The sequence below is a fragment of the Varroa jacobsoni genome, unplaced genomic scaffold (genome assembly GCF_002532875.2).
Source record: "Varroa jacobsoni isolate VJ856 unplaced genomic scaffold, vjacob_1.0 scaffold_315, whole genome shotgun sequence".
NCBI lineage: Eukaryota > Metazoa > Arthropoda > Arachnida > Mesostigmata > Varroidae > Varroa > Varroa jacobsoni.
The window spans coordinates 228705-246895 of NW_019213217.1; the positions used below are offsets into that span (position 1 = coordinate 228705).

At 41.8% G+C, this 18191-nt stretch overlaps 1 protein-coding gene across 4 annotated transcripts in view; it reads left to right on the top strand.

Moving 5' to 3' along the window:
• The first annotated feature begins 6547 nt into the window (after nucleotides 1-6547).
• Nucleotides 6548-18191, top strand: part of gw (trinucleotide repeat containing adaptor protein gawky) — a 19635-nt gene continuing 7991 nt past the window's right edge. The window contains exons 1-9 of one of the 4 annotated variants that reach the window (XM_022831168.2): nucleotides 6548-6642; nucleotides 9326-9451; nucleotides 10863-11136; nucleotides 13032-15310; nucleotides 15640-15906; nucleotides 16109-16294; nucleotides 16431-16481; nucleotides 16713-16973; nucleotides 17499-17993. In XM_022831168.2, the coding sequence (XP_022686903.1) occupies nucleotides 14662-15310; nucleotides 15640-15906; nucleotides 16109-16294; nucleotides 16431-16481; nucleotides 16713-16973; nucleotides 17499-17993 (1909 nt within the window). In that variant the 5' untranslated portion in view covers nucleotides 6548-6642; nucleotides 9326-9451; nucleotides 10863-11136; nucleotides 13032-14661. The other 3 variants (XM_022831169.2, XM_022831170.2, XM_022831171.2) reach the window with 3 other exon arrangements.

Sequence of the window (18191 nt, forward strand, 5' to 3'; positions counted from 1 at the left end):
CGTCACATAGCTATCATCATCTGCCGCCACTGGTACCGGCCAGGCCCACTTCTGCGGCTGCCATAACTCTCGCCTTCGCACCGAAGTCCTTCCCGTCAGGAAACGGGATATACTATGAAACTGTGTATCCATATATTTATAGTTTATTACAGTACAGTGAAGTGACGATAGCTAAGGCTCTTGCTGGAAGAAACAAAAAACGGGTGCTTCGATCCCCGAAAACGAAACATAACTACGCATAAAACTCGGTCTGAACGTTTAGCAACCTAAACAACACCACTTGTAATAGCAACACTAGCTAATTGAGTTACAACGGTTTGACGACAACGAGCTATAGAGGGAACAATTCACGGAAGACATTTTACATCACAGACTTAATTCAGCTCTGTAGAAGTGTAGGGCGATTGATTTGTATTTGAATTGTACCAGCAAGATGGCCAAATATTTTAAAAGGCTAACAGGGAATACGCGAAGTTATAAAAACTCGCCTACTTATTTAATATAGTTTATTCTAATTTTTGATTCTGTATTTGATTTTGAGGTATGTAAACATCTGTATCGCACTAGAGTTTAAAATAGTCATAGACAACTCGAAGACGATTTGCAATTTGCGTGATATGCAAGGAACATACACGTAAGCAACCGCTTGGAATCATCGGGGACAATTTTATGTATTTCGCAGTCGCTAATTAGCAGTCCTCTTGCAGTTCTTCTTGTCTTCATGGGTTTGCCTGCCGTCTGGATCATTGTTCTCGCAAGGCGCCATTGTGCCAAACTACAACATCGGTAATTTATGGTGGTTTTGTATAGCGGCGGTTCACCGGGCTTTTCCTAGGTTTATCTATCCTCTGGGTCCTCATTTGATCCCAGCGCATCCATGAAGGAAGAATTTTGACCTCTGACTCTATACTTCACGGCTAGTTTGCTATATGTGAATGCAATGCCAAGGAGGGCGCACTACTTACAACATTTTAATCATACAGTTATTAACTATTTCTATATGGATAATAATAGCATACAGAAGATGAGTGCACTGTGTTTATAAATAAGGTCTTCATAGTGGGAGCTCATGAGCGCAGGAACGAGGTATCTACTCACAAATATACGGGTGTACATGTTTGCTCGATATTTCCTTTGGAGATACAGTCTTCTGAGCGAAGAGCGTAATTCTAAACTTCTCTTTCAATAACTCACGTCAGTTCTTGAGCTTCTGAGTGATAAGGCAATCCTGTACGTGTCGGTTAAGATCAAAAAGTTTCAAACGCGTTGACGCTAGATAATCCAAATCTAATAACTCAGTGTTTGAATATTCATATCGCTCCTTAGACAAGTAAGTTAAAGGGTAAATCGAGACTCTAACGTTGAAAAGTGTGCTTGTTCGAAACGCCTTTTAAAGGGCAGAGTTCAGATATGATTCGTCATCGGAAATCTACAATGTGTTACGGTCTATTTCCGAGATATCACTCTATCGTGGAAGGAGGTCTTTCTAGTACGTTGCAATTCTTAGCTAGTTAATTCAAATGTTCTGGCACTGTGCCCATGTACCATTGGCAACAGCTGAGACATTTTTATAGGAAGTACATTGAAAAGTCCAGGGTTTAATAATTAACAACATTTTTTTTACAAGTATGAGTAGGCTAGGAAAAAAACAGTCATTGTAAAATCTTCTCATCCACATAAACTTAAAGCATATCTCTAGAAGGTGCAACGACAACAGAATCCTCTACACGCACTGGCTTCCGTGAAAACTTTAAAATATCAGAGTCACGATAAGGGGGTCACTAGCATCAGCAGATAGAGAGAAACCAACGGTCTGCCAGAGAACGCACAATCACTACCGTTTTCTTGTGGAAGAAGCGTGTAAAATGCACGGAATGCACACCACAAACCAAAACAATGCAGTTAAAATACTAGCAGAATGAGACTATAGCATATGCTTGCACCAAGTGCAATAAGCTAAGAAGGCATTTAAAGAGGGTTAAAGCCTTAGCAACTTTGAACAACTCAATATAGTACGAATACAGGAATCGAAAATGGTTATCGAACGTACTGTAAAACAATACATATAAGAGGCACAGAGCCAGAGAACCGCCCGTACCATCTATACAAGATAATTGGGGCAAAGGTCAAGAAAAACGTGCGTGTCTTCTGCCTATTCTGACTTTGACCAATTAGTTTATAAAGACTACTCATCGAAAGAAAGCATCCTCGCAGTCACCACAAACGAAACCCTAGCTGTTAGCACAGACGAAAACAGCTGAAGTCATCAAGAATATATTCAAGGAGTGTCCATAAACGGTTGTGTTAGTAGCTACGAAATACTGCACAGTGGAACATTTTTGAGCTTTGGAGCAAGGGGAAAGTGGTTCTGATACCTAAACGTTAAAGATCGTAGTGGCGTATATGCTCAGATGAAGTGCTATCAAAGACAGATCTTCAACCTGGACTACGAAAAGCGTTTTCAACATCCAATAAGGCCACGAGGCGAAAGATTTCTTCGTTATGTTTTCCTCCCCTCATTTTTTCTGCACTTCGTATGATCCCATCGATCGCTGTTAGGACAGACTTTTGTTTCCTAAGCATACACTAATTATGGAAAGGCAGATCGTTTTATTTAACTTAACTCTAATATCTATCTAACTGAATAACCATACAATAAAGAACCACAGAACTTCGTTCTCCATGACGGCTGCCGTGCCACCAGGACATGTGTCAGACCCTCCACTATGGAATCTAGTATGTGGCAGAGTTTCAAGCCTGTTCGTCACCTTCTTAGTAATATATTTATCCGACTACGCGTATGGCTTACCAATAACAATGACCGACGATTTTCAAAAGCTGAGCAAATCAAGCTTTCGTAACGACAACGGAGTGGATCAAAGATCGAAAGCTAAAATTAGTCCGTGCTAACTGGGAAGCGGTGTTCCTTTTGAGCAAGAAGAAGTGTGAAGAAATTACAAAACAAGGTTAAGAGGATGCCGTTACAGGCCAAACGCAATATTGAGTACCTGCAGATTCAACTGGACCAACCCATTAGGTAAATAATCCACGTAAGAATAGCCAGATAAAGCCGCTCAAGTCTTTACTGCAGTGGCCTGATTTCTTCTCAGCATTCATGATTACAAACAAGGAAAAAGTGGGTTACGGATGTAGGTATCGGAGTCAATCGCTACAGGGCTCCGATATGGATCAAACTTGCAGCGACTGAGACATTGCACAAAAGGCGACTTTGAAACACTTAACACGCAAATGGCCTTGGTACTAATGAAAAGTGCGCCCTGATACCTTAAGGCTAAGGAGCGCTGGGAAGAAACGCGGAGGGGTATTATTCTATGCAACGCAAATACTAACAGGGTACAGTCAGCTTCAAAGTTACCCACATAGAATAAGACAGGCCTATACAGACATCCTGTGCTGGAAAACAATACCTTCAGGTCCATGACTGATTGCACAGCACCGCGGAATGTTAAGAATATAATTATGACTTCAACCAATAAAATGGCGCTTACTAAAGTCCTTAAAGGTGTCATAAATCACTGTGTAAAAGTCTGCAGTACTAATGAATTAACTTCCAGGCTGGTACAAAAAAATGTACATATATACGCTTAGGAAATAGACGATCAAATGCCTGCCCTTAAACTTCAAAAGATAAGGACGTCATGGTTTTTCTAGAAAACGTATTGTTGTATTTAGCGCTTCACATCGCCATTTTGATTTACGTTAGAGGCCTCCGGCCTATATTTGATTGTAGCTGGAGAAATCAAATTAATTTTTAGAACCTTTGGATTAGCTGTCGCAGTTTAGTATCTTACCGTACTTGTGTTTAGCAATCTGCTATTACCTTTACGAAGGGAAATGGGCTGAGATGGTAAGTGGTTTCAAAATCGCGTATTGCTAACAAACAGGAAAGTTTCTTCATGACCAGATAGCTGATTTCCTCAAAAATTTCCTATGTGCCAACAAATGTTTTGTACATGTTGAAATTAAAAAAAAAATTTCAACGCACTCAATCTAAGCGGCGACAATAATATACAGTGCATGAAAATCGTTTCGTGTTAACCTTGCCAGCCAGCTGCCCGGTAAGTGAGCCTTCTCTGGTCTCTTCTATGACAACTAGAACCATTCGCCGTTCATGAAAAAGCTTCTATTCAATGTAAGTAGCGCATGCACTGCGCTGCTAGTTAAGTACTAGCTTACTCAACAATTCAATGATCTCGAGAAAAAAAACGTCCCAAGATGTCAGCATGTTAGCCTTTACTATTGAACGTGAACCGGCAGAACTTCGAAATTCATCAACTTACATGTTGTAGTTATCCACTGCAACACAGAAAAACGTTGTTGCGTTTTTTGGTAGCATACATGACCTGATTAGGCGCACCAAGATAATATTCAATAAGAATTTACAATCTAAGATGTGACTGAAAATTTTCCTCTCTTTTTTTCGTAGGTTCGGGTTTGAAAATTGTTGATGCCAAAAAAATCTAGGTTCTAGAACATATCTCATTGTTTCATAGACGGCATTTGATTTTTGCTTCGTTTGTGCGGACATCTTTAGGAGGTTAGCTTGTCATTTTTTTTTTTGTTATATTTTCCATGCTGTATTTTTCGTCTTATTTTTTTACATTTTTTACATAGCAAAATTGGGTTACTTCGGCGCGTAAAAAGTCAATCACTTGAGGATGTCAATATCTGTCAGTATGCTAGATTGTACAACACAAAGACGTACCATAAACATCGAAACCTCTTAAGAACTTTTATAATTTTGAAAGTTCTTTTTTAAAAACGAGCTATCCCCTAAGAAAATATTCCAACACAATGTCAGTTTATTCAGCATGCTCGACTCAATCTGCGCCAAGACAGAAATTTTCAACGCCTGCCGATTGAGTTTGGAATATTTTTTAGCCTACGCTATTCACACGTGAGCGGAACAGCAGAGAACCTAGGTAAGATCGAAACTGCATATCTTCAAATATCGCAACATCTAGTGAATGTACGTTTAAACAATATGAAAGTGTAACCAAATTATATTCTATCTGCGTTTTTTCAAATAGTAAAGCAGTTTCTTGCAGATTGGGCTTGGTCTTGAAGGCTGATCTGAAAACGATACCGTATTGCTATGACATCAATCAGAAATTTCAATACACATATAGCTATAGCAAGAAGTAAGCATAAAATGTTGTTATTTCTTAGTTCTTTGTTTAATTACACAGTGACTAGAGTCTCAAACGGTACGCTGATTCACTGCACATGCTTAAAAAATAAAAATAACAATTATTATTTCAATATTGTGTCCGTATTGTGTGTTCCGGCCGAAATGTCATAATCAGCTTTGCTGCTAAGCCTTTTCGTACTTAGATTATGCAAGAAGAATTATGTGACTCTGTTCTATAGTAGTTAATATTTAATATATTTATCTTTGAACCACGACATACATCATTATTACACATCGTGATTCGCATCATTTCAATTCGACTTAGCAAAGACTCTGCATCCTAGATGTAAACTAACATCAAAATCAATATTGGAAAACATCGTCGCTTCAGTCAACTGAGCCGAGTGTTCGAAAACGAATAAGGCCAATCTAGCTCTTTAATAGGTCTGGCGTCTGCTAGGGTATCGGGGCTTTCTATTTGCCGTGTTAAGTTTCCACCTTCTAACGCTCGTGAGCTGGATAGCTTATTGATGATTTCTGGCTGTCTAATTGAATCTATTCTATACACTTAGAACTGAAATTAAATGGCCGACTAGAAGACGATTTTTGTTTAAAACTATTCGATGCACCTCGATACTGTGACATTATCTATCTGTGATCTAGATGCAACGTTATATTTGGATAGACAACAATTTCTTGGGACCGCGTCGTTTTTCTTTTTTAGCATTCAGGTGCGTCGCTGACACACTAGCTAAATGCGCAATAGTTGCTTGCAGGTCAGCAGTAATTCCGGCCATCAATGAGATTACGGATTGCTGGTACAAAATTTCAATTTAATACACCTTTCCTGACCCAAAATGTATCTGGCTTATCTTTGAAATATTTTGCCTGGATAACTCGATGTCTATTGATGGATCTTTCCTCTGTTTCTTCTCTTTGCAGTTCGCTAAATGTAACACAAGGAAACACACAACGCGCCGGTGAATAAATTTGATTTACGTCGCTGGGAAGTAGCGGCAACAATATTAATATTAAGCTGTTATGTTGCACCGTCGAGCCGTTTATCGTAAGTTATTACACTGGTGTTTGTTGAAAGAATCTAGTCAATATATAGAGGGCAGTTAGCTGTGAATCTTGACAATTTTCTCGTCGACAAAATGTCAAAGCATCGCAATGAGTGTCGTTATTATGTTAACTAAACATTACTTTATGTTAAATAGCGGTAACGGCTTGTGTTATCTCCGCAGTTACTTAGATCTATACCCGAATTAGAACGGACGCAGCTCACGAGGGCTCAAATATTAGTGATAATTGGCGCCAAAAGGATTCGATTTGTGCATGACGCTAAATTGGCGGGGACGCGGATAGTTGCCGCGTTAATGCGGGCATCTAAGCATTGCACGGGCCACAAGATGGCGGAGTGATGCGGTTAGCAAACGGACAACGGTACAAAGACGAAGAGCCAAGTTTTATCGACAGCCAAGTCGCAGGTTAGCGTTGCAAGATAATCGGTTGTGAATGTTTACGCCTAGAGATACGTGAGTGATGACGATGGCCTGCGTACAGTTGCAAGTGCCTTGTCGAAAAAGTTCACTGAAGCGTCGTCGTTTGGATATGCTCATATAAGGGCCGCGCCCCCAAGCGAAAAATAACATAACAACGCCTCCCTGGGTATTCAATAGTAGCTGGTAGGAGCTCACAGGAGGCCTAATGCGGAGAAGGGATGTGCGAAGCTAAGGTCGGATGGTTGACAGCTAGTCGATGCTGTGGGCTATCCTAGGTAATTTCCCGTTGTCGTTGACCTCGACAATCCTACTTTGTGAAATGGAAAAGCCGCGAAAGGACGCGATTTCGTATGGCGGCTAGGCATATCGAGACAGACACCAATTAGTCTTTGTGAGAGAATAGTGTGTTATGTGTATGGTAATAGTGCAGTTGGTTTAGTTTGTCCGACAACTTAGCTAAATAGCTAGCTATCTGTTCGTGCTGTTCGTGCCAGTAGTATTGTGCTCGTCCGGGCAAACGTCGCTATTTTTGTTCCCAGCTTCGATCGGTATGTGTCAAACTCAGTACATGTTGCTAGTAAGCGTTTTGGTAAGGCCTCTGGAAACATAGGGGTTATAGCTTCTAAACTGGGCTAACTCGCGTTTGAGGGCGAGAAAGGTCTGCGTGTGGACCTAGAAAACGAAGCAAAAAGAACTGCTTCCGCAATTAGTATCCATAAGGTTTTCTCGTTATGGATGCTAACCGTTTTTCCATCATCTCAAGGCGGCGATTCCACTCGCTTTTAAGGCAAATGCAATGGTTACAGGAGTATCCGCGGCTCAAGTGGACAACCTACACAACGCGATCGCGACACCTTGTAGGCGGAGACAACACCTGCCTTTTTTGTCTTGTCTATCAGAGCCGAACTCGAACATGCAGAATCTGTATGTGAACGATTGGAATCTGCGTACTGTATAGATACGTGCATGTGTGTGTTGGTGCGCACGCGCTGGTATTTTAGGTCTTTTTCTTTGTGCAGGCGCGTGAGGGACACAAGTACGTGCTTACTTATAGCCATTTAGAGCTGGGTTCTAACTGCAGCTCTTGCTCATCCCATTTCCAAGAAATGAATAGCAGCTGATCAGCTATGCCAATATTAAGGGTTGCCGTTGGCGGCCAGTCAATTGATTGCCATCGCAAGAGCTACAGTGGCAACAGTTCAGGCATTTGTCACTGATGTTTATCCGCTGTTAGTTCATCTGTGTTCCGTCCCACCATTTGCTTGTGTTATTGCTGTATTTTTTTTTGTTATTTCCCTGGTCAGTTGTCTCGTTGGTGCTTCTGCTGCTGCTACTAATGTTACTGGTGTTTTTGTGCTTGTGCTAATTCAGCTGTTACTCTGGACTGAGGCCGACTCGAAGATATTGTTATTTTTCTGCGTGCAGCTGTTGTCGACGGTCTGTTGTGTTGGTTGATACTGCCACATGATTGGATTAGGCATCATCATGTCGATGCCGTGGTGTTGTTACTACAACTACGGCCATGTCTACTACTTTCTGCCTGGACTACACTTACCATCGACAATCAACTGATGTGTTTGTTCGCCTCTGTCCTCGACCTCATTGTTGTGGTATGGGTAGCGATGGCAGCGGTCGCTGCCGCTACAGTCGCTCTGATTGACTCTTTCGTAGCTAGTGCTGTTTGGTTGTTTGCGGCTGGAAGTGCTGCTGCTGCTGCTGCAGGAGCTCAGAATGAACGGCCCTGAATGAGATAGCTACTGAAAGTTACCCTGCTAGACTACCGCGGCCTTTGTTGCTCACTTTTCTCCTTCTATCAATCCTTTTCTGTACATACCCAACGACGTCGTTTTTCGTGGTCGTCGTCATTGTCTAAGCCAATAAGGGTATTGCTGCTTGTTGCCTGGGTGACAACGGCAACAAGAACAGCGTCATCATTTTCATCAAAATCACTATCGTTTGCAGTGCAGGTGGCTATCAGTATCCAATACGAATAGCATTTATTGTATTTATGCTTATTGATGCTGTTGCCGACGCTGGTGTTGATAAATTGGTCATTCATGTTTGTTCTTTGCTATTGGATAAAATATCTAGTGGAGAAGGAAACTGGAGTAATGTGTTTATTTTTGCCGTTATTAGTTGGGCGCAATAAAATTGAGTAGTGAAATGTTCGAATACGACTCTAAGCCGTTTTATGAAAAATGTACAAAAGCCTTGTTGGTTACAAGTCTCGATTATTTGTTAGATTGCATTGATAACCTCTGTCATGACTCCATAGCCACTACGCGCCTTGGGCGAACATGCATTGTCTCCCATAAGTTAATGTTATTTGGGTTCAGTTACATACGTTTGTATTGTGAAGCTACCGTATGAAATAATTGCGAAATAGTCAAAGAATTTTATATGGTTAATAAATTGGGAAATTCATATGCTGAAATTTCCAGACCTTCGCGACCGGAGGCTTACGACGCGTGTGAGACCGTTATTAGTTTCCGTAGCAACTTTCGTGTTTTGTGTCTAAATTAAGAGGAAAAGAGGTTTTATGACTTCACTACTTAATCCAACAAACCTAAATTTGTCTTATTTACAATTGCTTGAAATGGTCACTGTCTCGTTAATATTAAAATTAAATAGCGTGCTTGTACTTTATTTTTAATTTTTTTCCCTACAGTGTTCGAAGTGATCTCTCAACCGAACAGGTTGTGTTTGAAAAACTCGATCGAGCTGGAGTGAGCAACAAACACGCTGAACTCTATTCGATCACGACCTGCTATGCATCAACGCTACAGTCTGCTGCGTAAGTTATTAGCCCACTTACATACCGATAACGTAGTAATTCTTTTCTAACTACAGTTACCTAGAAAACGCTACGTAAATACAGAAATGCTGGAAAATAACTTCCTTGTCAACTATCAGCTGATAGTGCTACTCTAAATGATTTCCGATGACAACAAATAATTTGCAAGATTCTTTGGAATATCTAAGACGGTACTAACAGTACCTTCGCTGCAGGTTCGATTTAGCGATAATTTAAACCGAGCTTATTATGTAGTATGAGAACAACCGAGCTTCGCTAAGATCCATCCTATTTTGTTTACTCTTTTGGAATTCTGGTAAAAGAGCTTCAATTTTTTTGACACCGACACGTTGCTCTCGTCCCGTTTAAACTAACCATTTTATTAATCTCTCTATTTAAACTATGTGTTTTTTGCTTCCCGCTCGGTTGACGCATTATTAAGTTAGTGGTTCTGCTATTATATATGGCAACACTTGCATGGTAAAACAACAAAATATGAAAGACATATGGACAAACCGAATTTTAATGGGGTTAATTATTTTTTTTCCAAACGAATTAACTCCTTTATGCCAAGTAAGACCGCTACCTCGACCGCGCACAGTATCAACGAAGGAAATTATCGTTAGTTTACATCGCTTCTAACGGTTCCCCTTCATTGCCTATGCAAAATTGGCATTTAACTGCATCGTCAAATCTGCTACTTCAGCAAATCGAGCAGTTGCAAGTTGCTTTTTTCAAAGTCTATTGTCAATCTACTGTGATGCTGTTTATTATTCACGACATTATGCTATTTCATCTAGTTATTAGCGATATATATTTGTCATCCACTGACTTTCATTAATGTACGACGACAGACAGCAACACGAGTTTCCTAATACAATGCTGCAGCGCAATAATCTCACATTGCCACTAGTTCTTAACTGTACTTGCGCGTAGCCTCCGTCCTTCCCCGCTCTTCAATGCGACTGTCACCAATATAGCCGATGGTCATACAAAAACAAACCATCAGCAGTAACTTCTTCTCAGTTGGCGTTTGTGCAACAGCAACAGTAGATAACGCCTGAATAGCCGCGTTAGGGAGCCAGCTCTATGGAAGCTGATCTAAATGTAGTGGCAACAGCATGGCGAAATCAGCGATGAGCAATACCCCCCATAGCCAATTAGGAGCTGAATAGTTTTCTAAAAAGTCTTTCTAAGGAACCTAACCTAATTAGCAGTTATGAATGGTAAAAATAACTAAATATCAACGCATTTGCTAGCGCTTGCTAATGTTCACCTAGGAACAGATAACTTATTTATCGATATGAATGTTTAAAGGGTAATTTTTGTTGAACCGTATTCATTCGAATTTGTGGGTGATATTCATATCAATCATTAGGTTTCATTGGGGTGATCTGCCGATTATTTACAGGAGTAGCAGCACTAGCCGTCACAAAGCAAAGTCATCTTGGCTAATTAGTATCGGGCTGACCGATCTGATGCCACACAGGAACAGTGTAAGGTATCTCGGTCTCCGAGCCAAGTTCATCATATCTCTGTCATCCTTAATGCAACATAAACAAGACTGCTTCGCGAGTAGAAAACGTCAACGATAACCGTATGAAAACAGTCTTTTGGGAACAACGATCACATCAACCGCTGTTGGCGCAGCAGCGACAACAATTCCAGTTGGGCACCTGCAACCGGTAACAGACCCATCTCATTTGTAACCTGATATATATATATATATATACCGGCTAGGCCAAGGGTCTCTTGGCTATTAGAGAGTCCATTTCATATCTATAAAAGTAACAAATGGCAACGTGATATGCAAATCGTTGCAACAAAGGCCAACAATTGCAGCAATACATTTGTAACAAAGGCATCGTAGCAATGTTATAATACCATAGTATTAGTATATTTCTACAGTTCAGTAGCTACAACAACGACTGTTGTAATTGTTCGAATGGTTTTACTATTAACGAATGTGAAAACGATTTAATTCAAGCTTTATGTGGCAAATATTCGATTTGAAAATAAATATTCGGCTACATACTTACACTAACATGCATGTGACATGTCCTACGATACAATAAGGAATCGTCGGTTAGTTAGACAAAATGGTTGAACGCTGGTCAATTGCATTTTCAACATATACACTTGTAATTTTGTCCCCCGTAGTACGCGTGCATCATAGAACTGCAAGAATTACAGGCGTGGTCGACTACAAATGCGTTGAACAGTTAAATTCGTTCTCCTGCTACTTTAACAGATGTAAAATACATCCTTTAGACTTTTGGCCCGATCTCTGCGTGTCTATGTATACGTGGTTCACTATGAAACATGACATAATGAAATTCAACTTCTCGGACGTTCTTACAGCCTCGGTTGTTTTATTTTCGATCGAAGCAGACACCACTTTTTACGTATGACCTCCAATTGACCGGATGGTAGGTTATTTAACTCACTACTGTATAAGTCTGGGATATGAGAATTTACGAAATCTCGAAAAACGATTTTGACATCTTACAGACATTTGAATACGTTTCCTATTCAGAAATTATCAAGATTTTTAAAAAATTGCAATCCGTTTGAGCGATGTGTAGCTCATATGGTCGACGACAAAAAGCTTATAACTTTTTCTTCTTGATATAATTCTTGTGGTATGAGGTCGAGCGTTGCCATGCAGTGGTTTACTTCTGTTTACTAACCTTGGCAGTTTAATGCAAAACTCCTTCTTCCTTGTTGATTGGACATTTCAATAGCGATAGACGAACCAGTAATCATAAAGCTGGAGTAGATGACACTATTTTGAATTCATTTTTTATTGAAAGACATAAAGTGATACATAATGGGTCAGTGATCTTATATTTCCTTTTTTTGATCTTCTCTCAAATGATGCCTCACTTATTTGACCAATTATTTTGTCTCATTGATTTTACTGAGGTGAATCCGTGATTTTTAAGCAAATATTAAACCTAACTGCTAACACCAGTGGACTTTGAAATGGGTTGATTTTTAATGCAGCTATGACTCTTAATTACTCACGTTTGCAAAAGCTTTCCACAAGGCTCATTTTCCAGTTCAAAATGTTTGGAAATTTTTGGAAAAAGAATTCACGGTGTTTCTACTAATAGAGCATACTAGATCTGGATACAAGGTTTATACGGCAAGCTGTCTTCTCTGCTGTAGCTCATAGTTGTAAATTTTCAGGCTTACTGCTAAAAGCTCAAAATAAAAAAAAATTTAAAAAAAAGCTCAAATGATGATATTTCAGTGAACGATTTCAGATTTGAAAGAGCGCAAAGGTATCTTGAATACAAAAGAAAAACATCACAGCAAGCCGCACCGTTATAAATTAGCGTCATTTTGAAAGACGGGATTAATGTTTGTCATGCTTCATACCGAATGTCCTAATATATACCAAAAACCGTTACAGAGTAGTTGAATGTTAGCATACGTCTAGTGAAAATAACAACTATTTTTTCTCATGAAGTTTTCTACAGTAAAGAAAACAAGGAACACGAGTTTCTTTTTTACTGTTTGATTGTTCGTAGTCGGCCTTTTAATAAAAGATCATAACTGTCGAATAATATTGCAGGTGAGGCAAGGCCAAACCCAGTGGCAACGAGGTGCTCGAATAACCCTCGTAGTCTGCTTTTTTTTCGATCAATCGCAGTCGAAACCGTGCGTACGATATAGCGAATACTGGGACAACCTGTTGAGAACGACAGCTCGACTTGGCCGAGCTGGCAACCGTCCTTGAACCGCGTCATCGGCCATAGGGACGGCTCGGAGCTGTGTGTGACTCCGAAAAACCGATAGCAACGCATTAAGTCCGATTTCTGCCGAGGCCTCAAGCGTTACGAACACCGCCTTGAGAGTCATTGGCAGATGTAAATCTGCAAAGTAAGCCTGCCGAGTGATAGTTTGTGATCTCGACCTCATCGTATATCGATCGTTGTTAACCGACAGACAGCAAGTGGTAATCAGTCATTATTCAATCAGTTATCCACGTGCGCCCATAAACTAAACTGACCTGGTCCTTCCAGCACTACGACGGTGACTGTATCAAACAAGCAATTTTCTAGCCAGTCAGCCATCTACCAATCTCGCTGCCATCTCGAAGCAGGGCTCTTCGCTTTGTGTATTGACGAATATTATTACAGTAATAATATTATTATTAATACAAACATTAGGTTTTTAGTGACGCAGCAGTCGCAAAAGGAAGTAAACTTGTGGACGAACGAAAAACCAAACGTAGCGGATCCGAAGATCAAAGCGACTTAGCAGCAGCTTGGCGTCGGGAATTCTCCCAAGCCCAAGGACTGTGTTAGCGGTTTCGACCGTGATTATCTGTGATAAAACTCGGCGCCAGCAAGCAATTAGCCTGCTCATATCGCTTTCTTCCGATCTCAATTGCACCAACAGTAGCAGGAGCTATAACAGTGACAAAACAGTATCAGCACGAGCAGCATAAGAAACAGCAACAGATCGCAACGATAGCTACCTCCACCAGCGAAACCAACACCAGTTATACATTCTGTGTGAGCGCTGCGACATTTGCTATTCGTCAGTTAACAAAAGACAAAAAGAACCCATTCGCCATCTCTCAAAACGGTACGGTGTACTACGAGCACCGTTGACAAAGTTCCGCTACTAGTGCTACCTACAAACTGTAACACAACTATTTAATCTCCAAAAAGTACCTAAGCAGAACAGACGAGAGCGCATTCTCATTGAGCTCATAATCTTCTCTTCAACCATCCTTGGGAGCTACAACGAGCAAGACAAGAAAAAACAAGCCATCCAGTTGACAACGGACACAATAACGTACACTTCACTCAGCTATAGTCAGTCAGTTATAAACTGTCATCAGTCATATATACGCATATAAATTAAGAAACAAGTATCTAAACTGTTGCACAAAGAAAAAGGCAAAAGTAGCAACAGCAACAACAATAACAACGACTAAATAGACGACTACCTCACCTGCTGCTACATCAGCAAAAGCGGCGGCGGCGGCGGCAGCAGCAGCAACAGGAGTAACTGCAGCAGCTCACGAGGTGTGCCTATGTATGCGCGAATAGCCATTAGTGATAACAGCTGTCTTCTTTCTTATTATTACCATATAATCTTCATCTTCCTGTTATTAATAGAAACATCGTCGTTGTCGTGCGCCTCTACCGGCAATTCGTCGTGTTGATTGACCGGATTTGATCTCGCTTGCCATGACGGGGGCCCAGGCCGCCGTGGTAACCGCTCCGCCCAGCCTGCAGGGATCGCAGGGATCGAACAACAATAACGCAAACACCCATAACAGCAACCTTAGCAGCAGCAGTAACAATAACAACAACCTCAGCGTGCATAACATAAATGACAGTAACAATAGCAACCATACCTCGAACATGACCAACAGTGGCAACAATAACAACAGCAACAATATGACGAATTCAAATGCGGGTGGCGGACAGGGGGGCCACGGTCATCATCACTCACACGGCAACCATGGTAACAACCCTAATACTGGTGGTAACACTGGCCATGGGTCCAATCCGAACAGTGGCAACAACAATTCCAGCAATAGCAATAATCACCATCAGCAGCATCATCATCATCATCATCATCATCATGGAAATATGGGCGTTGCCGCGAGTATCGCAAGCAGCCTGTCCAACAACAATAACAACAACAATAGTTCTACCGGATCGTCCACCACAACAATGCCTACAATAAGTGCGATAAGCGGAGGCGGACCCGGGGGTGCCGTTGGAGGCTCGCTCGTCCGCATTCTCAGCGCTCCAAAACTGGGAATCGTCACACCCAAGCTGGGACTCTTGGGTGGCGGCGAGACCTCGACATCGACGTCGCAGTCATCAGGTGAGCTGTCAGGAATTCTACTTCTTACCCAATGAGATACGAGATGTACGGGGACTTAATAAACTGCAAGTTTGGCCAAGAACCAAGACTCTGTAATCGCATATATTCAGTTGTCATGAATAATGAGATGATTTAGACTAGAAACTGTTTCTTTTTTTATATTTTCTTCACATAAAATTCGCGAAGCTGCTGACACCTCAATAGAAGATCGATTTTCAAGCTAAGGTTGATTAAGAAATATCTCATGACTCATGTCGACGCTCAAGATCGGAGCATAAGGTATTTGCATACTTCCAGCGAGTCTTAAATATGCGATTAAAATGCTTTAGGTTGGGGCGCCCCCGGCCCATCGACATCTTCTGGCGGTGCAGGTTCAGGGTGGGGCCAACCAGGCGGCGGTGGATCAGGTACAGGAGCCCCATGGGGAGCTGGTGGTGAAGAAAAGCAGTCCGCTGGCGCAGCGTCATGGGCGGCCACAGCGGGCGCCCATGGGGGCGGTGATAAAGGTGGTCAAGGTTTGCGTGGTGGCTCCATTCCTGGTTGCCCTCCAGATCAAGAAGATCTCCGAAGAGTGGCCGCTTTCGCATCCGGATGGGGTATGTTATACGAGCTATCGTATTGTGTGTTTTCTAGCTACCTAGGAACCATATTCATTATTACGTTAAGTGTTGAACAGGACGGGCTGAATGTAATAATCTAAGTCTGAATACCTTGAATGCGACCATCGATGGTTCAAATTTACTGCTGGCTCATATAGCTCTTGGATCTACCATCTATTTCGGTCATTCGTATTTTCAGGCCAAGTTCCTATCAATCAGGATACAGCATGGGACGCACCAGCCTCGCCAAAAGAGACGGCCCCTCCGGTGCCTCCCCTCATTCAGTCCGTTACTTCTGCTAGTCTCCAACAACAACCACCGTCTAGAGCCATACCTGGCTCCCCAATGTGGGGAGGGCCAACTCCTACAGAGCTAAGCCAGACACGTACGTATTATTTAATGCATCAGAATAATGTTCATGATATTTTAACGTAATATTTTCGTTATGATATTTGTGGAATAATCAGTAATTCATTCAAGTGTATTAAATTGACGTTACTAAAGTATACTTGTACCTATAGGCCCTGCACCTGATGCACGCAGCATGTCTGTAAACCACAAACACAACCAAGGTAGCAAGTTCTTACCTTCCAATTTTTTAATTGATCTTGTTCTTTTCGAATAATAATATTGCAAAATAGGAGAACTATTTTTACCTTAGTAGAGATATATAATATCACGAACGTAGGATTCGATTCTAGCAGCAGATTCTATAAGCTCTAGTTAAGTGTGAACACCATCTCTCGTTATTCCTCTGTAGAAGTGGTTGGTAACTGTGTTTTGATTTTTATCATTTATTGCAGAACATGCGAAGGGAACAGACATTTGGGAATGCAGCATTCGTCAGAAAGGCTCGAAGGCACCCGGTGGAGGTGCCTCGGGAGTGTCAGGAAGCACAGGCGCAGCTGGAGGAGCTGGTCTGGGAGGCATGGCGGGGACGGGAGCAAGTGGCCAGCAGGGCCCTCACCAGGGTCCTCATTCTCAGGGAGGGTGGCAGCAACAACAACAGCAGCAACAGCAGCAGCAACCTCCTCAACATACAACAGCTGCTTCACACATAGGAGGTGAGCCAGCGATGCACATTTGAAATATAATTTCTATTATGACAGCATATCATCTGGCTAACGGGTTTTCTCCTCATTGATTTGTGAACAACCCACCCACATTCTTAAGCATTTCGTTGATAACTATCTCGATTAATTACTTCTGTTAATGTGTACCTGCTAAAAGCCATACGATGTCCGATGACAGATCTTCCGAAATGAGATCAGGAGTGCGGCGAGCATATCGAGACAGCGATCAGGGATTACTATTTATTGTCCAGAAATAGGTAGAAAGGAAATGGCAGTAATGATGTTTATTTTGTTGGTAAATAACTTCCAAGGGCAATATAGAGGTCTCTTAGTGTTCCGAATGGATGGTTTCTCCTAGTCGAAGCTTTATGCTTCACTACTTTGAGCTTTCAGATCTAGATTTTTTTCACTTTTATTTTTTGGTTTTCAATGGAACAACCAGATATTTTACATGGATGTACATAAAATTATATTAGACTTAAGACTGCTGAATTTCGGAATTTTTTTTTATTGCAGGAACATGGGGTGAAGAAGAAGTGGAAAATCCAAATTCAATGTGGACCGGCGTTCCTCCTCCATCCGTTGCACCGCCTGGTATGGGCGGGCCCGTCGGTGGCGGTGGTTTTGATACTGTGACCTCACCTGTGACCTCGCAGTGGCCTCCGCAGGGTCCTCCACCTGACAAACAATGGGGCGGTCCTGGAGGTCAGGGCGGCCCAGGTGGACATGGCGGCCATGGCGGAGCTAGCCCCCATCAACAGGGCCCACCTCCGCCACACTCACAGCCATGGACGCAGCCTGGAGGAATGCCTCCGCAACATGATGCAACCGCTTCATGGAGCGGACTGAAACAGGCTTTGGCACATGCCAGCGGCGCACCTGCTGGCCCTGGGGGACAAGGCGTCAGTTGGGTTCAGCTTAAAAAGGAATGGGAGCCTAATAGTCAGAGCCCGGGTGGTCCGAACGACACCTCGCAGATGCCCCCGCCACCCGGCGTCTCCTACGATGATCGTACGTATATCAGATTGAACACTATGGTTTATCGATTCCGGGGATCTCTCCGATAATTCTCAAGATTCAATATTACTTTTGAAATTCAACGAAATGTTACGAAGCACGTATGGTTGTAAAGGAGCTTTGTTACAGAATATTCACAGTTCACCTTTCTTGAACAGATTGTGAAATTAAGGTTTTTTTTTATTTGCATAT